At 36.5% G+C, this 26038-nt stretch overlaps 1 protein-coding gene across 1 annotated transcript in view; it reads left to right on the top strand.

Annotated features, from left to right (window-relative positions):
• The first annotated feature begins 253 nt into the window (after positions 1–253).
• The window catches only part of TTC21B (tetratricopeptide repeat domain 21B), a 79434-nt gene continuing 53649 nt past the window's right edge, over positions 254–26038 (top strand). The window contains exons 1-11 of the mRNA XM_059394108.1: positions 254–389; positions 3763–3892; positions 3983–4093; positions 7529–7695; positions 10200–10322; positions 13549–13706; positions 18571–18655; positions 19822–19920; positions 21824–22016; positions 22457–22554; positions 22869–23069. Coding sequence (XP_059250091.1) covers positions 369–389; positions 3763–3892; positions 3983–4093; positions 7529–7695; positions 10200–10322; positions 13549–13706; positions 18571–18655; positions 19822–19920; positions 21824–22016; positions 22457–22554; positions 22869–23069 — 1386 coding nt within the window. The 5' untranslated portion in view covers positions 254–368. The remainder of the gene's footprint in view (positions 390–3762; positions 3893–3982; positions 4094–7528; positions 7696–10199; positions 10323–13548; positions 13707–18570; positions 18656–19821; positions 19921–21823; positions 22017–22456; positions 22555–22868; positions 23070–26038) is intronic.

Below are 26038 nucleotides of genomic sequence, written 5' to 3'. Positions count from 1 at the left end.
CCTTCATTTTAAATCCTCGGACCCGCCCACCCGCTGTCTCCAGGGCCGTTCCCTCGTCTGAAACCCCTTCGCCTTCTGCACCATTGGTCGCTCCTCCTCTCCCCCCGCCCCCGCAGCCCTTGCCGGGGGTCCACGCAGCACCGACTCCCCCGCAGCACCTCCTCTCCGCAAATCCCTGCGTGGAGAGCCCGCCCCCTGCCGCCGGCAGCCAATGGCAGCGCGGCCCCGCCCCACCCCGCCCCTCCCGCCGCGTCCCAGAGCGAGAGCGGGGTTTGGGCCTGGGCTGTGGGACCCTGAACCCGTGGCGCTTCCGCAGGCTTGCGGCGGGCGTTTGTCCCGGAGGCCTGCGACCCAGCCCCGTGGGAACCATGGATTCGCAGGGGCTGAAGGTGAGAGGGCCGCGGGCTTGGACTCGAGCCGCCTTTGCGGGTGGGTGACCTGGGGAGGGGCAGAATTCACGAGGGCGTCGTTACCCTGCTGTGCTTTTGCTGCTCCCATTGCCAGCTGCCCCAGCGTGGTGTGTGGGCCTGTAGCTGCATCACCTGGGTTCCCCTCCGTGGGCCCTGCTTTGAAATCTTGAGGTCTAGCCAAGCTGCTAAGGAATTGCCGTTAGGGGGCTTGTCCCACCCCGTGTGTGGTTACTTTTACTTTGTATCCCGTGGGCTCAGAAAGCTTGGTCGACTTGCTTGCCTCCCGGTGCGATAGTTAAGGACTTCATTAAGCAAGCTAGTGTCAGTAAACCGGTTGGACAGAAAGGGGTGCGTAAAGATTACATGAAAACATAGGCTTGAAAATGGAAGAGTGTTTTGGGGTGATGGTCTTCTTTATCTGTCAGTGATTCATCTGGGAAGCAAATGTTTTATGAGGGACCCCTTAAGAAATGATGATCTAAAAACAGGGACAGGAGGCTTGAAAATTAGAAGTTTCTTTGTAGGAAGATAAACTTCTCCCGTTTGTTCACTGATGGACTCGTTCAGCGGGTTGATGGAGGGCTCACTGTATGTCCGCTAGAAGCTGGAGATAGTGATGAGCAGAACTGAACAAATAAACAATTACCGACAGATATTTTTTGACTGCGGGCTATATTGCTGGCACTATTCTAAGCCTTGAAGATAATCTGTGCCCTTCAGTATTAAAACTAAGAAAAATTCTCCCAGTCTTGGAGCTTACATTTGAGTAGGGGGAATCAGACAGGTAGTAAAATGTTAGGTAGTGGTAAGTGGGTGAAGGACAATTTGGCGGTGATAGGGAGTGCTGGAAGCTTTTTTGCCTGAGCTGCATTACCTTCTGAGCCCTTTCTCCATCTCCTTAATTTTGTTTTCATCACTTTAATTTATCCTTTCCCCTACCACCCAAATGAACTCTTCAATAAAAACAGTTTCATGCTAAATAGAGTTATGTTGGTTCCTTATCACTTAGATTGGAGGAGCATATCCAAGTCCTTAATAAGAGGCCCTGCTAGGCCCTACCTTTCTCTCTAACTTCCTTGTCCTCTTAAGGACAGTGTCTTAAGACTCTAAAACAGGGAATGGCAAACTTTTCCTATAAAGAGTCAAATAGTATATTATCTTGGGTTTTTCAGGCCATAGTGTCTCCGTCATCTAATCTGCCAATGTAGCTTGAATGCAGCCAATAGACGTACTTAAACAAATGACCACAGCCCTGTTCCAATAAAACTTTATTCATGGACATTTTTTCTCCCCCCCCCCCCCACCATTTGAGAATGTACAAACCATTCTTGGTTTGCTGACCATATGAGGAGAGGTAGTAGACCGTAGTTTGCCAATCCCTGCTCTACAGTATAGAACGACATTCAGTCCTCTCCATGCCCCATCCTTGTGTATCACTGCTGATTTCTTCTGTCTTCTTGTTGCAATTCCCCTGCCTGGCTAAGTCCTCTGTCTTCCTCAAGGATCTCAAAAGGGAAATAGGGAGAATGTGTATGAGTGGAGGGAGACTGAGGAGTTCACAAATCAAGAGGCACTTCTGAAGTCCTCCCGGAGGCTCTTTCCCTTAATTTCATTCTTCCATCCTCCAACACCCCAACCTCATTCTCTGACATCTCTAAAGCACTTTATGAACTCTTTTCTTGCTTGCATTGTATTTGTTAGTCTTTAGATTCTAGTCTCAGTTTCAGGAGAATTTAAACTTTTCTGGGTCAGGAATCATATCTTACTTATCTTCACATTCACAGCATCTAGCCCAGTGCCTGGCACTAGTAGGCAGTAAACGTTTGTTGGACTGAACAAACCAAGGAGGGGTAAGGTATGGAGCGTAGGAAGTAGACTAGAGAAACAGAAGAGCCTTACTGACTGGTTAGAATCACAGGGATTGGACAAACTGGAAAGAAGGATGAAATGACTTGATTTCAGGCTTGGGTAGCCGGGGCAAATGGAAAGATGAATCTGGAGGTTGGATGAGAGGTCTTGACGGAATACTATGTTTTTTACTTAATCAGTATATGGGTTCAGAGGAACTTACTTTTTTTTTGGAGCTTTACAGTATGATGTCGTAATTAATCCTCACAATGATCTGTAAATAATTAACAGCATTGCACAACTGAGCAAACTAAGGTGCTGTAAGATGGACCAAAAATTTAAAAACAGCTCTTTTCACCTTTTAAATCTGTGTCCTTTGTATGATACCTTTCAGGAGAGTTGTAGGTGCCTAAATGCTGAACAGAAATCCTCAGTTGTGGCAAACTGAGAGGTCATCTGCGATCTTAAGGAAGGGCACTGGAGCAAAACTGCACTTCACCGAAGTGTGCTGTGGGGGGCACAGGAAGTAGAGGGCCGTAACTGCAAGAAGGGAAGCTGAGTAAAAGTTACAGAGAACGTTTGCCTAACTGCTGTAGAGAAGCATGTGGACTGTAGCCTCCAGAAACAAAACAGACCGTAAAAAGCAGTGTAGACACTCATGTCTCAGTCCTGTCACTTGGTGCTTCATCCTTATTTCTCACCTTGCTGTCCCAGCTGCAGAGTCAGAGGAGGTGAGCACGGGATGGCCCACATTGGTTAATGGAGGTGAATCAGGTGTACCACAGCCGGAGTGAATCTGGCTTCCCTCTCTGATAAGGTTAGCAACTAAGGCTTAGTCATGATCCTGAGAAGAAGGTGTTAAGTATAGACACAGTTAATCAGAACTTAGTATCCCCTGGTATTAGTTTTCTGCCATGTAAATCTAAATAATACAATTTTGAAAAGAGCTTAAAGATCATGAATTTCCATTAAAAAACAGTTTGGATCATCTGTTCTTTGTTCTTCCAGTTATTTGTTGTGGAACTCAGAAAACAAGACAACATTTGACAATGAATTTCTGAATTCACTTTGTCCTTACTATGTAATGCTATAACAACAAAATAGAAGCAAGACTTTTTAAAAAAGAATCCTAAGGTTTGGCAATGGAAGGCTCATATTATTCCTGTTTTTTGTCTGTTCCCCTTTTCTAAAACCTTTAAGAAAATGTGGACAAAGGCAAGAGGTGCAAGTAGCCTAATTTCAGTATTGTTAACAAATAATTTAGAAAAAGAAGACTGAAATTATTAGGAAACATTGAGTTTTTTCAAAAATTTCATGTTCATTGTGTCTTGCATTCCTTACTGTTAAGTGCTAGCCTTTAACAATATTTTCAGGAACTTGGGAAAGAAAAAAAAAATTGTATTATCTAATTTTAGATTTTTCAAGATTGAGATTAATATGTGTTTCTCATGGCATTTCAGAACAGCAAAGTCTCTTTTAACATTTAGTTATTATTTCCTTTTAGACTTTGATTAATTACTATTGTCAAGAGAAATATTTCCATCATGTGTTACTTATTGCCAGTGAAGGAGTTAAGAGGTATGGCAATGACCCGGTATTCAGGTTTTATCACGCCTATGGTACATTAATGGAAGGTACGTGCTAATTATTAAACCTGTTCCATATATTTTAAATTCATGTTTTGTACTATGAACAATTTTTCACACTATAATTTTGATTTTCAGGTAAAACTCAAGAAGCTCTTCGCGAATTTGAGGCGATTAAAAATAAACAAGATGTATCACTTTGTTCTCTAATTGCACTGATATATGCCCATAAAATGAGTCCTAATCCAGGTATAGTATTTAAGTATAATGCTTAGGACAATTTTTTCTACTCAATTCATTTTGATTTTCCTCAATTAACTTTGCACTTAGTCTGATAATACTGTATTATAATTTTCTGTAGATACTATTTTGTCAGTTTTTTTTTTAATCTTCCTGACAAGGTAACAGATTTATCAAGCACAAGAAATATGTGTCTTATATCCCTTTCATATTCCTTTATCTTACAGCAGAAGTTTCATTAATATATAGGGATCATTTGAATTCACATCAAGTTGAATGCATGTTAGCAATTATTGAGCAAAGGACAGCCCAAAAGAGTTATATATAGAAATTGCTCTGCAGCAGCCTGCTTTATAGCTTGTTACATGCAAATCTATAGCTACATGCAATTTCTCTCTTCCACTGTATCTTCAGCTTCTTAGAGGCCTGTACACGTCTCCACAAGGGGGGTAGCTAGCTCTTAGAAGATGTTCAGTAACTTCTTATCCAGTAGTAGGTTAGGATGTATAAGTATAAAGAGAACTTTATGCATAAACCAGCAATTAAAATTGTGTGAACTGTGGCTCTTAATGGTGGAAGCAGAATATCATAATTATAGATAATAAAGAGGAAATAGTATTGTATTCTTTTATATACATTCACTAACAGCCACTAGCATTATGAATGTAGATCATGTTTTAGATAAATAGACAATAATCAGATGTCATAGAATTTTTTTTTAATACTAGAAATTTTTTTTTCCTGAGCAAAGTATCACATACCTCCTTCACATACACTTGCACAGATCAACAAAACTTATTTAAAACGTTAATATGTTTAACAGATAAACAAATCTAACGACTAGGTGCTTACTTTCTGCAGGGGACTAGGTCAGAGATAGTTAGAGAATACCAAAGAATTGTAAAAAGTGATCCATGACATCAGGTTTATAGTCCAGTGAAGAAAAGAAAATGTAAAACCCACAAAGGTTAAATGCTAATGTTACTATTAAATAAAATTATGAGAAAACAAATGACTCCATAATTAACTGAAAACGGTATATACTTTTAATCCATAGAAGAAGGCTGTGAAGGTTTTGTGGAAGATAAGGCTGTAATCTGGTCTTTGAAGGAGAAGTAGGATTTGAATATAAGGCATATTTGTAAGAGAGGCGAAATTGATGGGCAAATATGTGGAAGTTGTTCAGGGTTCGGTTCTTGTATGGATGGGTCTCTGTTATCCAACAGGAGTGCGTTTAGGTGGAGCAGAGAATTGGCATCAAAAGATAAAGTCAGTAAATCTAAATCTATATATATATATATATATATAGAGAGAGAGAGAGAGAGAGATATTTTTTTTTCCCTCTTAGAATCAAGTTTTCATTTAATTGGTTATTCTCAAGGGTGTTGGTTCTTTTGGGAAATTTCCAATATTCCCAAGAATATTGGAAATATTTCCAAGACACTAAAAAGATGAAGGCAGGAATACTGTTTAGAAACACCCGAGCACTGGCTCTACTTTATATCTTAGATGATTGTGAGTGGGCATAAGCTCAGGAGGGACCAGATGTCCATCAGTATTGCCTAGGAAGGGCCTAGATTGTTCATGTCCATTCTTCCTAAATGCTGACATAATCCCTGATTATGCATTAAGAACTTGAGCTGATATCTGGTTAGAGAGGGCTTTGTACAGATGGTGTCACAGCTAACAAATGCCCCACTTGGGACTTGGTGGACATCTGGCAGGAAAGTACAAATCCTGCCCCTGCTGTGATGAATTCTTGTTCTGTATCATGACTACTTAATGAAGACTTGCAAAGGGGTTCATGTATGTTCGAGGGTCTTGTTGCCAAGCCATCTGCAGCCTTCCATAAACAGTTTTGTGAACGTAGAAAGTGGTTCCGCATGTAAGTTTTTAGTGGTACAGAGGTAAAAGGAAGAGATAGTATTGTTTTCTGGATGATCATTTCCAGAAGGGTAGTTGGTTAGAATCACAGCTTTCAATTTTGACATTTCTTATAACTTATTGAATAGCTGATCCATATTCTGATTCAGTTCAGGATTTAGAGCTAATTGACATTGGTGTCCTAAGCACACACGTGATAGATTTAATGGTTAGAGATATTAGAGGTAGACCATCGTTTTAAGGGAGCAGCCAAGCATTCGGTATTAAACCATGTAAATAATAGTAATTATATTACCTTTTATTGGCCTATGACAACATCTAGGAATGTTTACATATTCTAGAATTAGATTAGGGAGTTGGGTAATTTGAGTACTATTCTTGGATTTACCCCTAATAATTTTAGAATCATTGCTAATTTTCTATCTTATTATTTTAAAAATTTGCATATTTAGCATTGCTAATTTTTCTGTCTTATTATTTTAAAAATTTACATATTTAGCCTTCATATCTTGAGAATTACATAAATTATAGAACTGTAGTGTATGTCACAGGGGTCATTAACCACACGTGGCTGCTGAGTACTTGAAATGTATCTAGTTGGAGAAACTGAATTTTAAATTGAATTCTAATTAAATATAAATTTAAAACTGATGCTTGATTCAGTTATTAGAAAAGTTAGGTTTGGGGGGCGCCTGAGTGGCTCAGTGGGTTAAGCCTCTGCCTTTGGTTCAGGTCATGATCCCAGGGTCCTGGGATCAAGTCCCGCATCAGGCTCCCTGCTCAGCGGAGGGCCTGCTTCCCTCTCTCTTCCCTCTCTTCCTGCCTCTCTGCCTACTTGTGATCTCACTCTGTCAAATAAATAAATAAAATATTTTAAAAAAAGAAAAGAAAAGTTATGTTTGGAACAGTGAATATATGAATCTGCTGTTTTCAGCTATAAATTGTATGGACTCTATATACAAACCAAGTATTTTTTTTATTAAAGATTTTTTAAATTTATTTCAGAGAGAGAGAGCAAGAAGCAGAAGGCAGGCAGAGGGAGAAGCAGCCTTCTGAGCAGAGTACCTGACATAGGGCTCAATCCTAGGACCCTGAGATCATAGCCTGAACTGAAGGCAGATGCTTAACAGACTAAGCCAGCCACGCACCTCAAATCAAGTATTTTTTAAGAAAATTTAGCATTGTAATTGAGATATACTTTTTAATGACATACATCAGATTTTAAAAATTTAATAAGAACAAAAGTGTCTCCATTTCATGTCAGTTTTGTGTTGGAATGAAAACTCAGATCTATTAGGTTAAATATATTATTGAAATGTATTATTGAAATCAGTTGTTATTTGTTAAATATATTATTGAAATCAGTTGTTATTTGTTTCTTTTTAACTTCTTTGATGTGGCTACTAGGAAATTTTAAATTGCAAATATGGCTTATATTTTATTTCTATTAGACAGTGGTGCTACAGAGAGAAGTATTATATTCTGTGCTCTGTTAATTGACTCATTATGACTACCTGATCTAGAATCTAATTTTCATTTAATGCCTTTTTCCCCTCCTAGACAGAGAAGCTATTCTGGAGTCAGATGCCAGAGTGAAGGAGCAACGTAAAGGAGCTGGGCCAAAAGCTTTGTACCATGCAGGCTTATTTCTATGGCACATTGGCCGCCATGACAAGGCGAGAGAATATATTGACAGAATGATCAAAATGTCAAATGGCAGTAAAGAGGTACCTGGGTTTCTTATTTTGAAATAGACGCACTACTAAAAGAAGTTTATATTTTCAGTAGTATTTTTTATTACTCTATTCTCATTTTATAAATAGCAGCTTTATTTCAATATTTTATTATTTTGTAAAATTTTGGTTGTCTAAGGTTGTTTGTTTTTGTTCTGTTTATTAATTCATGAAAAGATCTCCCTTCTTTCCTTATCTCTGTCCTTTCCTCTCACTCCCCCCTTGAACTCTACATACAAGGCACTGATATTTGCACTAAGTATACAAAGATCAAGAATAAACTTTATTTACTTGGATGGTTCAGTCTAGTGGTGTCATAGAGCAGATGCCCAGCTAAGATTATGAGAACTTTTGTAAGTGGTATGAGAGACATGTGATGAAAGTATAAAATAACAGTTAACGGTTATTGCTCACTTACATTGTGCTCGGCACTAGTCTAAGGATTTAAGGGGAGAGCACATCTATAAATGTTAGGAGAATGAGGAACAATTTCTTGAAGGCTGTAGCATTTGAGCTGAAACCTGAAAGATGGATATAGTTTCCAAATGCAAAGTTGATAGAAAAGGGAAGCAGATACTCCCAAGGTGGGAAATAATAAGTGGAAATAAGAAAAACAAGGAGGGGTGCCTGGGTGGCTCAGTGGGTTAAGCCTCTGCCTTCGGCTCAGGTCATGATCTCAGGGTCCTGGGATCGAGCCCCACATCGGGCTCTCTGCTCACCGGGGAGCCTGCTTCCTCTTCTCTCTCTGCCTGCCTCTCTGCCTACTTGTGATCTCCATCTGTCAAACAAATAAATAAAGTCTTAAAAAAAAAATAAAAAAAAAAAGAGAGACTTGTTGGTTCTGGGTACAGTGAGAAGCTCCCATTTGACAGAAACACTGGGTGAGTAGATAAAGAGGAGGGAAGAAAAGCTTAGGGAGGTGGATTGGGACAAAGTGAAGGGCCTTGGCAGCTAGGTACACAAATTTAGATTGATAGGCACAGAAAGGTCATTGAGATTTTTAATCGGGGCAGTGGTATTTATTAGAGTACAAATTCACAGGACTGATTTATTATTGGTTTATAGGATGAACTGGCCTGGGGAGATACTAGAGTGCAGCCCCCAAAATGGTAGTACGTGCTTTCTGGCAGAAGGTTTTGAGGGCCTACACTAAAACATTGTACCATGGGTATGACTTTGAAAATTATTAAATATCCTCAAGAGCTGTCAACTGTATAAATGACAGGGCAGGATTTTTTTGAGGTGTCAGATGTCAAGGATGTCCCTCTGAGGTCTTAAACCTGGATAGTTCAGAGACCAGTTCACATGAACAGATAATGTTGGGATGAGAAGGTAATTTTGGGGGGGTAATACATTTGGTTCCAGACATGCTGTATCTCCATCTCAGGTGGAATAGTGAGATGGGGATAGTAGATGAGCTTTTAGAAAAAGAAAAGTTTAAAAAAGGTATTGGACTAGAAAAAAGGCTGGGAATCATCCACACAGAGATAATATTTGAAATGATTCAAATACAAACATTGATCTAGTGAGTAGAAACGGCATTTTTTTAGGGGCACCCAGATACTCAATCAGTTAAACCTCTCCCTTTGGGTCGGTTCATGATCCTGTGGTCCTGGGATCCAGCCTGCATCTGGTTCCCTACTTAGGAAGGAGCCTGCTCTCTGTCTCCCTTTGCCCCCACCCCCACTTCTGCGCATACACGCGTGCTCTCTCTCTCAAATAAATAAAATCTTAAAAAAAAAAAAAAAGAAATAGCATTGTTTTAATATTCATATCTGACTTTTTAAGTGAAATGCAGGGAGGTAAATATAATATTAAATATTTATAAGTTTATGAATAAACCTAGAAGTTTTTTGATAGAAGAACAGATTTCACAATGTTTTGGATACTGAAAAGTAAAATAACCTATATCCGTCTTCTTTCTAAACCTATATACCTTATAACCAACTGACTCACTGGCATTTCTGAAAGTAAACATCTATGACTTCTTGAGTCTGATTTCTGAGGCCATTTATCCCTTCATTTAAAACTCACTGGACTGGTCACAAGGATTAAGATAGTTGCCACATCTTAATTTTTAATATGTATCAAGCAAGACTCTTCTGTTCTTCCATCTTAGTTTACTTGGTCTGTTTGTCCAAAAAAGATTCTTATTTGTGTATTGAATTACATGTTTAACAATTATTATTAATAACTTAGTAGCAAAATTCCAGGTAAGAATATTGATTATTTAGGATTAATGGAGTATTTGGCAAGTTAATGTTGATATTGAATACGTTGTAAGCTTAAGAGCTGAAATACGTAACAGTTCCAAGACTCTAGGCTGGAAAGTGTTTGAAAACAGTTTTGCTGAACACTGTTTTAATTATTCAGAACATTTTTTGGCAGAGTGATTTCTTGTTACTAATCACAAAAAAGGACGTTAGATTACCTCTTTCATCAGCATTTATTTTGTTACCAATAAAATGGAAGTATAATTAGAATTTTTCATTCTATAGGGACAGGTTTTGAAAGCATGGCTTGATATCACAAGAGGAAAAGAACCTTATACTAAAAAAGCACTGAGATATTTTGAAGAGGGATTACAAGATGGAAATGATATTTTTGCTCTGTTGGGTAAGGTGAGTTGGAGTTGGGGTAAATAAATTATGTTTTAAAATTCATTCATAATCTGTTTGAAACCCAACAAAACCGAGTAGCTCAAAAAAGGTACTAATTGTCATGTTACTTTTATCAGCTCTCAAATATGGGAGGTACTTGGATTTTATTTGTATAGGACAGTGAACAACAAACTAGAGAAATGTATTCCTTACCAAATTCCTGAAAATTGATTGGTTTTAATTGTTGTTGGTGGATGTTCCTCTATTACTTACCTACTAAACATTTATAGTTTGCCTAATATGTGCAAAGCATCACTGTCGATACTAGGGATACCCCGATACTACTTGCTTTTATGGGGCTTATACTCTATTGTTGGAGTCAGGCAATAAAATAAGTAAGAAAATTATGTAGTGTATTAGAAGGTGATAAGTGCAATGGAAAGGTAAGTCAGATAAAGGAGGAGATGTAGAGCTGGGTTATGAATTTGTAGGTTTAAATGATGTGGTCAGAGAAAGTGACAGTTGAGCTGACACTTACACAGGAGGTGAGAGTTGAAGCTCTGTGGGCTCCAGTGGGAAACCATCACAAATAGAGGGGATAAGTTGAAATACCTTAAGGCATGTTCAGGGCATTGCTGGGAGGCCAGGCGATGAAAGTGGAATGAGCGAAGTGGAGGTTAGAGATGGAGGCTAGGGGAAAAGAAGGTGGATGTGGGTACAGGTGGGCGTGGGGTGAATGAGGAGAGGCAGGACTGATTGTATAAAGCCATTGGCTTTTTAAAAAAATTATTTTTATTAACATATAATGCATAATTTCCCCAGGAGTACAGGTCTGTGAATTATCAGACTTTTCATTTGAACCAGATAGATGGGAAGCCAATGGAAAAGAGAAACAACATGACCTGATTTACATTGTGAGGGATGAGTAGTTAATTGGCAGAGTCATTAGAAATCATTGGTAGTTATAAATGTATAATTCAGGCCCTTTCTTCAGTTTCAATGATGCCTTTAGAATGTCTTAAAATTTTTCAAATTTTTTAAACTTAACAACAGGAAATTAAATTTTAATTTAACTATTTAAACAATTATTTGTTATTAAATATTGATAATAAATATTAATATTAATTAATAATTAATTATAATATAGTAAATGAGCTTTTAGAAAAAGAAAAGTTTAAAAAGGTATTGGACTAGAAAAATATTATATAATTATATAATATACTATTATATATAGTTAATAATATAATTAATAATTGATATCAGTTAATAATTAGTATTGATTAATATTAAATATTAATAATTACGAAATAATTAAATTATTTATTTATTTTATTAAATTTTAGGAAAGCAGCTTGTTAGATAAGTAGTAATTTGGGGGGATAAAAAAGGGGATTATTAGTGTCTTGGCTGTTAATATCCCCTTATCACTCTTATCAATTTCTGGGGCTCTGAGGTTGTTCCGATACGCGCCTCTGCTACAACTAGTATTCCAGCTGGTTGGAGTTAAGTTTTATCTAATGGCATTGCTAGAGGAATTGAGTATTTATCAAGTTTTTAAAAAGTATTTCTTGATTATTTTTCCTCCTCCTTATTCCTTAAAGAAAACTAGTTGATAATTTCCTCAGGTGGGGCTATTTCAGGTAATATTGTTTAGCAGGGATTTACCTTTTTCCTCCAATAGTTAAGATTGGTTTAAAATCTTTTTCTGATACAAACCATCCCAGTTATGTATTTATTTTTCAAATTAATTCAATAGAGGATGTTTGCATTCCAACTTGAAATGATGTGAACCAAATACATAGCAAATTTAGTTTCATTTAATATCTTTGTGACATCATATGGGAGGTGATGGTCTAAGGGAGTAATATATGTGTGGTCTTTTAACATGCTTTTCTTTTTTTTACATTACCAGCTATTTAGGCAGATTTTAAAGATACATGTAATTTGAAAAAATTCTCTGCATTAATCTTTCTCAGCTTTCCGAGATTTTAATAATTTATCTTGACATAATGGCATTTTTGGATGGTTCTCAGACTTTCCTTTAATTATATGGGAATATAATTATATGGGATTATACATGAAAATATAATCTCAAACCAATTTTAGGATTATATTGCGTCTTTTGAGATTGGATGCTCATTTTGAACTGAGATATTTCAGGACTAAATTGTTTTTTTTTTTAAGATTTTATTTATTTATTTGACAGAGATCACAAGTAGACAGAGAGGCAGGCAGAGAGAGAGAAAGGGAAGCAGGCTCCCTGCTGAGCAGAGAACCCGATGTGGGGTTCGATCCCAGGACCCTGGGATCACGACCTGAGCTGAAGACAGAGGCTTTAACCCACTGAGCCACCCAGGTGCCCCTCCAGGACTAAATTTATTCCAGGACTAAATTCCAGGACTAAATAGATCTCGGAGCAAATTTAAAAAAAAACTCTGATATGTGATAAATATGCTTCATATCTTTTCTTAAACCACTAACTGTATAGCTTTATTTTTTCTGACTATAAAATTAATACATAGACATTGTGAAAAATACACATAATTTCAGAATTATCTGAATTAAGAATAAATCATCATTAGAGATAACCAGTTAAATTATTATATCATAAATGACATCTCTTCATGTCTAAATATAGATCTACAAATCCACATAACCACCTAAAATTTGATTAAATGGATAGGCTATTATTTAATCCTGCATGGACATTTTGGTTATGTTTATTATTTTCTATTATATCTATTATAAATGTGTCATAAATATAATCTACATTGTTTTGTGGTCTTACTCAATTATTTCCTTAAGATACTTCCTAGAATTGAAAATATTGAGCTAGAAGGAGTTGTTTGAACTTTATTTTGCTTATTTTTTAAAGTCTTACCTTCTTTAGCCTGAAAGTATTTTTTTTTTTAAGATATAAAAATCTCCTCATTTTAGATGCTATTTGCAAATGTCCTGGAAATATTTTATTCTAAAAAGTAATTTTTCTATTCTAGTTACTTAAATTAGGGTTTTATAACAAAGCCATTTACATAGAATAGTTTTTAATGTTCTGTGATGTTTTAAAATTTGTTAAAAATTTGTTTTGTATTTCTCATTATTAAATAACTGTTCCTTACAGAAAAGTCAGAAAACGAAAATATAGAAAAATGTTAAATAGTAGTATTCTGCCACTTCCAGGATATCTGTTGTGAGAGCCTCAGTATTAATGATCACAGTTTTGATGTCACTTTTTTTCTTCCATTAGGCACAATGCCTTGAGATGCGCCAGAATTATTCAGGTGCTCTGGACACTGTGAACCAGATAATAGTAAACTTTCCAAGTTTCCTTCCTGCTTTTGTAAAGAAAATGAAACTACAACTTGCCTTACAGGATTGGGACCAGACTGTTGAAACAGCACAGAGGTTAAGTAAAAAAAGATAATGCAAGTACCTTTGGACCTGGTTCTAATTTCCAGAAAAAAAAAAAATCTGTATTTTTCTATCATATTTTAAATTTGATTTTTTTTCAAACAATATAGAATTGAAGAACTTGACTTTGCATTGTTTTTAAAAACTGAACTTATTGATTTACATAAATGTCTGAATAGCTGTCCTAAGACACTCTTCAATGGAAATGTCCCTGCCCTTGTGAAGCTCAGTTTCAAATGAGAAGAACCATGTAATAAGCAGAACAAGTAAGAAGTTATGTAGCATGTTAGAGAGTTATAAGTGTTATGGAGAAGAGATAAAGCTGGGAAGTGAAATAGGGAGTGTGGGGAGGGGTTCCATTTTATGGGATGGCAGTGAGCAGGCAGCATTTGGACGAAGGGAGCAAGCCAGGCTTGCTTCCATGCCACGGAGGAAGACTTTGCAGAAAGAAGGAAAAACAAATGCAAAAACCTTGAGGCAAAAGTTTGTGTGATGTTTTTAAGGAGTGGGAGGGGATAAAATGACTGGGCAGCGAAGTCAGAGTAGAGGGATGGAGCCAAGGGAGCCAGGTTGTGGAAGGTCTTGGTCATCTTAAGGATTTGGATTTTTCTTCTGACGTGAGGATTCCTTTTCTTCCTCTGCCTCTCCTGATTTCCCTTTCTTCTCCCTCCACCTGCTTCCCACACTCCCACCTCTTTTGACGTGTGAGTTGAAGAACCCATCTTTTATCCTGTAGGTTTTCCATAGGAATTGTATTATTGCATGCTATATACTGTATGACTTATTGCTAACCTCTGAATTTCCTATAAATGTGGTACTAGATACAGAGGCTTGGTTAGATTCATGTTCAATTTTTTATTTTCTCTTTTTTTTGCAATTACTAGTAAGTGGTGATGTCTTCTTTCATCAAAGGGACATAATCTTCACTTGTGTTTTTGTGGTCTTAGCAGAATATATCTTTTTTTAAGAGTAGTGGGGGGAAGGGCAGAGATAGAGAATCCTAAGCAGCCTCCAACAGCCAGTGCGGGGCTCGATCTCATAGCCCTGAGACTATGACCTGAGCCAAAATCAAGAATTAGACACTTAACTGACTAAGTCACCCAGGCACCCTATTAGCAGAAATTTGTGCTCAATACATGGGTGCTGTAGGATTAATGTGGTTATATCATTCTTTCTTTATTTCTTAGCTGGAGTACTATGAAAAGAAAAAAAAAAAAAACGATTCTAACTTAACTTGTGGTTATCTGGTGTTATAATTCATTTAAGAAAAATTGGATAAATGCTTGAGTCTTTTTATTTCTGGGTTTCAAAAGACCAAAAAAAAAGTTAAAAATTCCCTGGCGTCCTATAGAGGTGACTGATTAGTAGTTTGGATTTGTTTATATCACATAGATTAAATTTGTCTGTTTCTAACCATTTTGGTTATTATACTTGCTCAAATTGTCTCATCTTTGGCTCTTAGTAGCCTCTTCAAGTTAGTTCTCAGGCCCTTTTCATATGAACCTAGCAGTCTTTGATTGTTTCCTTGCTATTTGGTATAGAGCAAGAAATACTAGGGCCATTTTGTGTATTTACTGCCCCAAACAAGTATTAGCCATTGTGTAATGCAGTCTAACTCTTTTAGTGGGAAATGATATTTGAAGGCCACAATTTGGACACTAATAACTCTTTGATATTTATATTTTTCTAGATTTCTAGGCACTGTGTGAGTAAGGAGGTAAAGGGAGTATCAATATAATATATAAAAATATATTTTGGGGGATGTGTGTAAAAAATAGACTTGTTATATAGTTTTTAAACTTGATTTTTCTTTTTTTTAAAAGATCTATTTTAGGGGTGCCTGGATGGCTCAGTGGGTTAAAGCTTCTGCCTTCAGCTTAGGTTATGATCTCAGGGTCCTGGATCGAGCCCTGCGTTAGGCTCTCTGCTCGGCAGGAAGCCTGCTTCCCTTCCCCTCTCTCTGCCTGCCTCTCTGCCTACTTGTGATCTCTGTCAAATAAATAAATAAAATCTTTAAAAAAAAAAAAAGATTTATTTTAGAGAGAGAGAGAGTACGCACACATGGTGGGGAGGGGTGGGGAAGGGCAGAGGGAGAGGGAGAGAGAAACTCAAGCAGGCTCAGTGCTGAGCATGGAGCCCCATGCAGGGCTTGGTCTCACAACCCTGAGATCACTACCTGAGCTGAAACCAAGAGTTGGACACTTAACCAACTGTGCCACCCAGATACCCATACATTTGATTTTTCTTTAACTTAGTATTTTGTGGATGTTCTATTATATCCATTCACACAGATACACATAATTCTTTTTTAACAATGAAAACATCTATAAAGTAAACATACAGATACTTTATATTTTCCCATAGGTAGACGTTTAGGCGCGTGCACACACACACACACCCATTTATACATGTAAAGTATATTTCTGGAGGATGGTTTCCCAGATGAGGGATTACTGAATTAAAGGGAATCTTATTTGTTAGGGTAGGCTAAGCTCCTATAAAAGAATAGATCTAAACACATAATAGAATTTTTCTTCTGATATGTAACTATTTTGAGTGTGTATAAATCCTGATCAGGCCACCTTCCTCCACACCATCATTAAGGGACCTAATCCCTTTCTGTCTTGCAACTCTGCCTTGTCCTAAAACCTCATGACATTGGTATCCAGCTGGTACAAAGGCAAAGAGGGTGGAGGAGTCATTCCACTTTTCTTAAAAGCGCAGGTCTAGAAGCGGCATACGTTGCCTTGTGTCCAGAGGGCCACCTCTTGTGGCAAAGGTGGCAGGAAAATGTAAGCTAGCTGTGTTCCCAAGCAAATAAAGAGAGAATGGATTTGAGGGGACAGATTGTAGTCTCTTCCTCACATATGCATGTTTGAAATTCTGGAAGATACCACCAAATTGTTCTCCTAAGAATTTATACTAATTTTTGCTTCCATCAGTAGTCTACTGGATGCCCCCTCCTCCATCCTTAACCAATTCTGGCTGTTACCAGTGTGGTATTTTTTTTGTTTTTATTTTTGACAATCTGATAGAATAAAAATGGTAGAATCTGGTAGAATAAAACCTTATTTTTATTTTCATTTCTTCAATTATGTTGAGATTGAGTGTCTTTTTAATAGTAAAAGCTGTCTTTCCCCCTGTATACTGACTGGTCCTTTTTTATATATATTTTTTAGGTCAAGTTCTTCATCATGTTTCTTTTTCGATAGTTTTCTTGGCTCTTCTTCTGCCAAGAAGAAGACTGCCAGAATTAACTTACCAAGTTTAAAAAAATAAAAAAGAAAGAAACCTTACAAGATTTTGGTTTGAATTACATTAAATCTATAGATTATTTGGGAGAAAAACTTTTTTAACCCAAGTGTGTATTATCATGTGTTATTAGAGTGTATAAGGACCATAGCAAACAACTACAGATCTCAGGGCATATGACTATAAGCACTCATTTCTCGCTTTGGTAGGGATCCTCTGACCTCGACCAAGCTTGCCTAGTGTCCTGCTTCCAATTTTAAATCCAGCTGGCTGGGTGTGGCCCCTCACGGCAGTTTGGTCTCTGGTCAGCTCTAGGGGTGGTTCTCTGGACTCAAGCCAGAGAGCAGCAGCTCTCCAGAGGAAACTCTTCTCATGGAGATAGCAGAGATGCGTGAGGAACAGGCATCAATATTTAATGCCTCCAAAACTTTGGGGGTGGTACACCGCCACTCCTGTTCACATTCCATTGACGAATATAAGGAAAATGTCCAAATCCATAGCTAAGAAGCAGTAAAGTACATGTCAGCATTTATATGAGGAACTGCTCACTTTGATGGCAGAAAGCTTGTATTAATGGAAGGTGGGAAGATTGAGGCTAATAATTCAATATGCCATACCATTCATGATGAGAAACCTAGTGTGGGGCACCTGGGTGGCCCAGTGGGTTAGGCCACTGCCTTCGGCTCAGGTCATGATCTCAGGGTCCTGGGATCAAGTCCTGCATCAGGCTTTTTGCTCAGCAGGGAGCCTGCTTCCTCCTCTCTCTCTGCCTGCCTCTCTGCCTACTTGGGATCTCTCTCTGTCAAATAAATAAATAAATAAGTAAAAAAAGAAACCTACTGTGTAGGTTACCCCATTTGTTCAATTTCTTTTTCAAATGTCCTTGAGTAAAGTTTAGGAATTTATATAGCTTTTGCATGTTTTTTACAAAGTTTTTTGGGAAAGGGGAATTGTTTCTTTTACTAATAGGGTATTTTTCCATAATTTTTTCTGATTTGTATTTTTCACATAGGAATCTGTTTTAATGTTGTGAATTACATTAATATATTTTAAAATGTTTAACCCATCTTTTCATTCCTGAAAGTCTTGCAATAATAAATCTTCCTGATCAAGGTGAATTCTTCTTCTTCTTTTTTTCTTTTTTTTTTTTTTCTTTTGAGAGGGCGAGGGTGTTGGGAGGAGGGAGAGAGAGAATTTTAGACAGGCTCCGCATTCCACACAGAGCCCCATGTGGGGCTCCATCTCACTGCTCTGAGATCATGACCCAAGCCGAAATCAAGTCGGACACTTAACCGACTGAGCCATCCATTATTCTTTTAATACACTGTTGGATATGGTTAATACTTTATTTAGGATTGCCAAAGGATTTAAAGAGACCGATACAATCTATTCATATCTTTTTTAAACATATTAAAGATTAAGATTCAGAGATTATTTTTTAGCTTAAATAATGAGGTTGATAATTTTTAAAGGGTATATTATTTTACTAATTAAAATTTTTATTTAGACAGTGGAATAGTCAGACCAGCCAACTGTCTTTTCAGACCCTCAGATAAAAGAAAGCATATTAAGTCTATTTCAACATTATGTGAAATTTTCTTTGCAGGTTAATGCTTCAAGATAGTCAAAATGTGGAAGCGCTAAGAATCCTGGCTCTTTACTATTTGTGTAGGGAGGGGGACATAGAGAAGGTAAGTTGTATTGTACTATTTAAGTTTCCTGTAGTAAAAAATGCATAATTACATACACATATGCCCATACGTTAGAGCCTTGAAGAGCCCTTTCAGAATGTATGCCATGATAATTTTTACTTGAATTCTAGAAATACACTTTAACAAAGTGATGAGCTTCTTAAATCAACTAATAAAGCAAAAATATCAAATAGTTAAAATACCTTGAAAATTCCTTGAATCAATAACATTATATGTGGTTTCCTACATAAAACTCCCCTGCATGATTAATGTCACTGATGATGATAGGTAAGGAAGAATATATATGCAAAAATGTAGTCCTTAGTTTTTTTTAGAGTTTAGCTGAGTTTATGTAATTTAAATGGGCTCAGGATGACATCCCATTGGACCTTATAATACGATTCATGTTTCTGTAGTAATGAGCACATTGATTAGGTACTAGGTTATGGAATGCCAAAATCCAGTTTGAAGCAAATAGTATTATAAAATAGTATTATATAGTATATTATATAGGAGTAGATCTGAATTGTGTTTAGTCTGGTTAGATTGTTAAATGTGACAGCAACTAGTAAGTTCTTCGGTAAATACCAGGGGAATTTTACTAGGGGCAGCTCTTCAGTAAATTTTCCAAGCATTGAAATAACTTACAGGATGTTAATTTTTCTATTCCAGAGAGTATTTCAAATATAACCAGACTATATAGGTAATCAAAAATCAGATCTCATATAATATTAATGTTTACAATTTTATTATACATATCTCATGTGTGTCATGAACTAATTGTTGGAGAGGGAGCTGGGCATATATTGTTAATTGAATATTATGGGTTATCTTTACCCACCAAGAGGTTTTCATTCAAAAACAGATATTTTAAAAACACACTTGATTTATTTTATTTTATTTTTTTAAAAGATTTATTTATTTAAGTAATTTCTATACCCAATGTGGGACTCAAACTCATGACGCAAGATCAAGAGTCACATACTGCCTGAGCCAACCAGGGACCCCTAAAAAACACATTTTAAATCTCAGTTCTTTATTCATAATTCTTGAGATTTTTAAAAGAACCTTTAATACATTTCACAACGTAGATTTTATTAGTGTATATGTCATGTATTCTTTTTTTCTTAGTTTATTTTAAAATTATCCTGATACTTTTGTTTCAGGCTGCCACCAAGCTGGAAAACTTAGAGAATGCATTGGATGCCATGGAACCCCAGAATGCTCAACTTTTTTATAAGATCACAGTAGCCTTCAGCAGAACTGTAAGAGTGCCTGCTGTGCAGCAGAGCTATTATCTGTGGCTAGGAATATTAAATAAGTCACAAAGGTTGAGGCATCAAAGAGCATATGGCCTAGAATGAAAATAACGTACATGTGTAAATATGTGATACATTCGTAAGAAAGGCAGTTCAGGGGAGATATGATTTCATGGAGGTGGGAAAGGATAGGGAAGTGAGAAATTCCAAAGGAAGTGGGAAGCCATTTATTAATCAGAGCATAGGATTTTTTTTTTTTTAAGATTTTATTTATTTGACAGAGATCACAAGTAGGCAAAGAGGCAGACAGAGAGAGAGGAGGAAGCAGGCTCTTTGCAGAGCAGAGAGCCCGATGTGGGGCTCGATCCCAGGACCCCGGGATCATGACCTGAGCTGAAGGCAGAGGCTTAATGCACTGAGCCACCCAGGCGCCCCAGAACTATAACTAGGGTTATTCCTTGTTTTTTTGAAACTGCAGTTTACTCTTGAACAACACAGGTTTGAACTGTGTGAGTCCACTGACTGCAGATGTATTCAATCAATACAGTATTGTATTTTCCTTATTATTTTCTTTTCTCTAACTTTATTGTAAGAATATATAACATAGAAAATATGCATTATTAGACTGTTTAGGTTATCAGGAAGGCGTGGTCAGTAGTAGGCTATTAATAGTTAAGTGTTTGGGAAGTCAAAAATTATATGCAGATTTTCAACTGTGTGGTGTGGGAGAGGCAGGGGAGGCCGTGGATGACAGCACCCTCACCCCTGCGTTATTCAAGGGTCATTTGTATTTGAAAAACAGTTCTAACATGGGTAAGAGACAATTTTGGTGTGGGAAATGGCTGGGATCTTTTTTTTTTTAATTTTTATTAACATATAATGTATTATTGCACCAGGGGGTACAGATCTGTGAATCGTCAGGCTTATACATTTCACAGCACTTACCATATTAATGTAATAGTAAAGAAATGTTTTCATTACAACATCCAGGATAAAGAAGATAATCAGGAATGGATTAGAAAAATACTGCAGGATCTCAAAATCAATACAAGGACTGAAAGAATTGAAAAGGTCTTAATTAAACTAGGGAAAAAATAAGGAAAATGATATATACAAGCAGGTGAAATACTAGGTATAAAATTAAAAGAAAAAATCAGGGATCGTAATTATTAAATGACATGAGGAAACAATTCTTTTTTTAAAAAAAAGATTGTCAGATTGTGTGAAATTTAAAGGGAAAAAATCTGTGTTATTAACAAAAGTTTGAGTTAAGGAAGATATTTACCTTTTTTATTTACTTTATTGCCAGATAATTTATTTTCATTAGTTTTTAAATAAGCTTAAAAAATTTAAGCAGTTTAGTATTTTTTCTCTTAAAAGTTATTATGTTAGAACATTGCATACTTACTTTAGCAGAGTTGCCATTTCTTGAAATATTTTTGAACCTTTTTTCACAAAGATTCTAATGAGTAATCTTTTAAAATATTTAACCTGGTGGCATACCTCAACTTAGGGGGAAGCAATCCTTAAACAATCATGAGACAGTTAAAAAATTTTGAAAAAAGTTCTAAAAGGTATTCTTGTACAGCAACATCATTGTAGTATTGTTTGAAGCCATTGTTTAAAATAGCTCATTAGGATTTTAAGTTCTGCTTGGGTATAAACTCTTGCTGTCTGGATGGTAAATAGAGAAGTCATATTTTTCTTTGATTATTACTTTTTTTCTATTCCTGTGAAGTACAAATACTTTGTATTCTATTTCTATGAAGTTTTTCTTTGTTTATTAATTACTTCTTTAAAATTCTACTTCTGTGAAGTACAAATAATTTGTATCTTTAGGAAAAAATAATTCTCTCACCTGAGTAGAAGTGTTTGGCTTTCTAGTCTGAAATTTCTTTTTTCTTTTTAGTGTGGGCGAAGTCAACTCATTCTTCAAAGAATTCAGACATTGCTAGAAAAAGCTTTTAGTTTAACCCCTCAGCAATCAGAATTTGCTACAGAACTTGGATACCAGATGATTTTACAAGGAAATGTTAAAGAGGCACTGAAGTGGTATAAGACCGCCATGACACTTGATGAAACTAGCGTTCCTGCACTAATTGGTAGGCCCGCTCTTTCTAAATGTTCCTCAGATAGATGCAAGTCATTAATTCCCTTAAATACCTGCTGTGAAAGAAGAAAAAAATGTAGGTTGTGGTTTTCTAAAATTAAACTGTCCTCCATTATCCATAATAGAAAAAAACCAGGAATCTTTAAAATGCAGTTTTTATTTCTTAAGTAATATCTTGAGAGAACAGATTTTTATGAGGTAGTTCCTATAAATCCTGAATTTCTTAGTAACTGATTTTATTTGGATACAGAGCTGCCCATTTTATTTTCTTTTATTTTAAATCTGAAGTATTGCTTTAATGTCTAATACTTTCTTATAATTTACTAATACTTTATTATGGAGGGAAAATCTTTTATTAATGTTTGTGTTAGCTTGACGTGTACATGCCTGAATTGCTGTGGACTTGGACTGTTTTGTTGTGTTTGGTTTTAGGATTTATCCGATGTCAGTTAATTGAAGGGCAGTTACAGGATGCAGACCAGCAGCTAGAATTCCTTAGGGAAATTCAGCAGTCTATTGGAAAATCTGCGGTAAAGTGTTTCATTTTATCAGATGGTAGATCCTAAATACTGTTTATAAAATATGAGATTGTTAATTTTAGTAATAGTGGTTTTAGGGTTAATGTACATTAATTTTAATATATAATTGCATTTACTAATTTACCACCACACAGGATTAGACTTTAAATATTCTTGTATAAGATTCTAAAAGTTTGTCCAAGCTAATACTGAAATTTGAACAAATAATGCACATAAATAGCACTTCATAAACATTTGAAATATAAGTGGAAATAAATGACTTTACAACTGAATGGGATAATTAATGACGACTGCTTAATTTCTAGGAATTAATCTATTTACATGCAATTCTTGCTATGAAGAAAAATAAACGACAAGAAGAAGTTATTAATCTGTTAAATGATGTTCTGGACACTCATTTTTCACAGTTAGAAGATTTACCACTTGGCATACAGTATTTTGAGAACTTAAATCCTGATTTCTTGCTAGAAATTATTACAGACTATCTGAATTTTTGTCCAATGCAGGTAAGTAATTCTTTCTGAGCCTTATTTTCAATGAAAATATTTTCAACATCACTTACATGATGTTTTATAAAGTGTACTAATAAATTGTCCTTCACGTGTTAGATTAGATCAGCATCTTACAATGGTAGTATTTGTATCTATATTAGTCGAAATGGTTTTATATCAGAATATTTATACCAATGACTGCTATCAAATGATAAATGTATTGGTTTACAAATATTCACTTAGAATTGATAAAATTGTAAAATCTTCAGTTTAGAAGTATTATTAGAAGTCATTTAATTCAGACATGCATGTGATACTTGAATCTACTCCACAGCAACCACATTAAGTGCCCATCCAATGCGTGGGTGCATTCAAAAATGCAGTTCTTACTCTAGGACTAGGACTATTAGACTATTTCCTATGTTGTCAGACTCAGCTTTGTGTTAAAAAATTTCACCCATTTCCTGGTCCACCTGCTCTCTGGAGTGCACAGAGCAAGTCCACTTACTTCGCCAAAGCAAAGATTATTCCTCATCATAACACAGACCTTTGGATTTTAGAAATTAGTTTTCATGTTCTGCCTAAACAATTCCAGGTTTTTAGCCACTTGTTTTTTATATAACATAGTTAGAACCCTGGCCATGAGGACAGCCTTATTTTGTCAGTAAGCTCTTGGTAAGATCACTGTTCCATGTATGGGTTTGGCCTTGGCAGATCCTCTTCCTCCCTAATTCTTGGGGTTCCTCGAGCTTTCTTTTATGAATCATATTATATTATTGACCCCTGTTGAATTAATAGTTACCTAAAATCCTTAGCTCTATTATTCACTGTAACTGAGGACTTAGGTGTAGACTCTATCCCTAGCAAATTTCATCTTCTTAGATTCATCTCATAATTCCAGATTATCATATTGTTTTAGATCCTGATTGTTGTGTATTTTATATGGATCTTTACCGTCCTCCATTATCTGCCTTACCTACCTCTGAGTAGAACTGAAGATGGAACCTTTTATTGTATTCTCAGAGAGTTCTTTCCAAATTTATGTAGGTAGATCCATTAGTCAGCACTCTTGTTATTACAGAAAGTGAGTAGATGACTTGACCTTACTGTACTCAGCTCCTGATTCAGTACAGACAGTACCAAATACTTCATTGCTAAAAGCATAGTTCTTAGCATTCTCCCTGATTTACAGCTTCCTTGTACTGAGGAAATGAGGATAATGGCCTTTCTTTAGGGAAGCCGTGCTGCTGTTTTGATCACCACATCCTTTTCCAGACTTTCCTAATCTATTTTAAATTAAACCTTCTTAACTATGGAGAACAAAACCGAGGGGAGGCGGGTGGGGGGTGGCTAAATGGGTGATGGGGATTAAGGAGGGCACTGGTTATGATGGGCCCTGGGTGATGTATGTAAGTGATGAATCACTGAATTCTACACCCAAAACCACATTGGAGTGTAAACTAACTAGCATTTAAATAAAAACTTGAAAAGAAAGAAAAATAAATTGACCCTTCTGGAATAACACCCAGGATGGATCCCAGTGTCCCCTATTGTGATCTGTTTTCAGTTGCTTAGAGTCAGAAGTTAAGTACTTGAGCAGTATTCAGAATTCAGTCAGCAAATGCTTGTAGAGTACCCAGGGCTCTGCTTGGAGCTAGCGAGGTTGTTGTGAAGGAGAAAACCATAGCCTTTGCCCTCTTGAAGCATACAGAACTAGCAGGACGAGACAGATAATACAGTCAAGTCAGTGAGGTAATAGAAAATAACAGACTAGGGTAGGAGTGGTGATTTTGGATAAGACGATCTGGTTAGGCCTCGTTAAGATGGTAAAAGTTAAAACTTCAGATGTTCATGTGGAAATATGGTATAAATTGTCTCAGGCACAGGAACAGTTGTGCCATGGCCTGAAGGGACACAGGAAACTAATGTAACTGGATGCAGTGAGGAGGAGGTCACAGCAGAGGATACCAGACCTCGTAGGGCCTTGGAGATTGTTGTCATTCCCCCAGCATCAGTTCTGAGCATAGTGGGGAACCAGGTTTCCAGCATGATCTGACTCAACAGTTTAAAAGGATTTCTCTGGAAGCTCTGCTAAGAAGTAATTGTAGTTGGAGCAAGAGATAATGTGTTAAGTGGAAATTGTGTCTCTGGTCCAAAACATGCTGTGTTCCTGCAGTCTAACCTTTGTCAGCGTGATGGCTCCTCATTAGCACAGAGTGCTGCTTTCATGGGGAAACATCGGAGGACAGATTTGTCTGTCCTCCAGCTCTGTTCCTTGCTCTGTTTATAAAGGTGTTTGGGTTTTTTTTTAATCAAATGGATGTTATCTTAGAGATTGTCTCTATGTGCTTCACTCTCAAAGTCTTTACAGTAAAAATGCTGGTGGTTCTCTAAGAAACAATTTTGTCAATAAATAATTCTTAGCAGATGGCAAAGAACCTTAACCTCACTATATCACCTATACTTTCACTGTTTTCAAGTGAAAAAATACTTTTAAACAATTTGCTCTGTATTCATTACTGTTTGAAAACGTGTGAAATTCCAGTCTTCAAGACACGTAAGACCCTAGCCATAAAAAGAAGCAAAACAAAATACGAAACTACGATGGGATTGTATAAAATGATACAGAATGTTAAATTTTATCACACAGATCATAAGTGCTGTAGAAATTTAAATAAGTTGAGGTATTCTAGGCACCAATGGTCATATTTTGAAATTCTTTTTGAAACTTTTCACCTTTTTTTTTGTGCTGCAAGGTAGCAAGGAGATGTGGTGCTTTTGTCAGTAACAACATCTCAGGGTAGAAGTGATTGTCAGTAAGAGACCATACTCTAGCTAAGAGTATATTTGCAGGGTATAGGGGGATGATGGGGAAGATTATTTTTCAAATAAAGGATGCAGAATTAGTAGGGGAAAACAGAGAGAATGAATATTTGACATTTAAATTCTAATATCACATTTGTAGCTTGTGAGTGGGTAACCAT

This window comes from Mustela nigripes, chromosome 3, assembly GCF_022355385.1.
Source record: "Mustela nigripes isolate SB6536 chromosome 3, MUSNIG.SB6536, whole genome shotgun sequence".
Lineage (NCBI taxonomy): Eukaryota > Metazoa > Chordata > Mammalia > Carnivora > Mustelidae > Mustela > Mustela nigripes.
The sequence above is the reverse complement of the archived record's forward strand: the minus strand, read 5'-3'. Positions and strand labels throughout refer to the sequence as shown.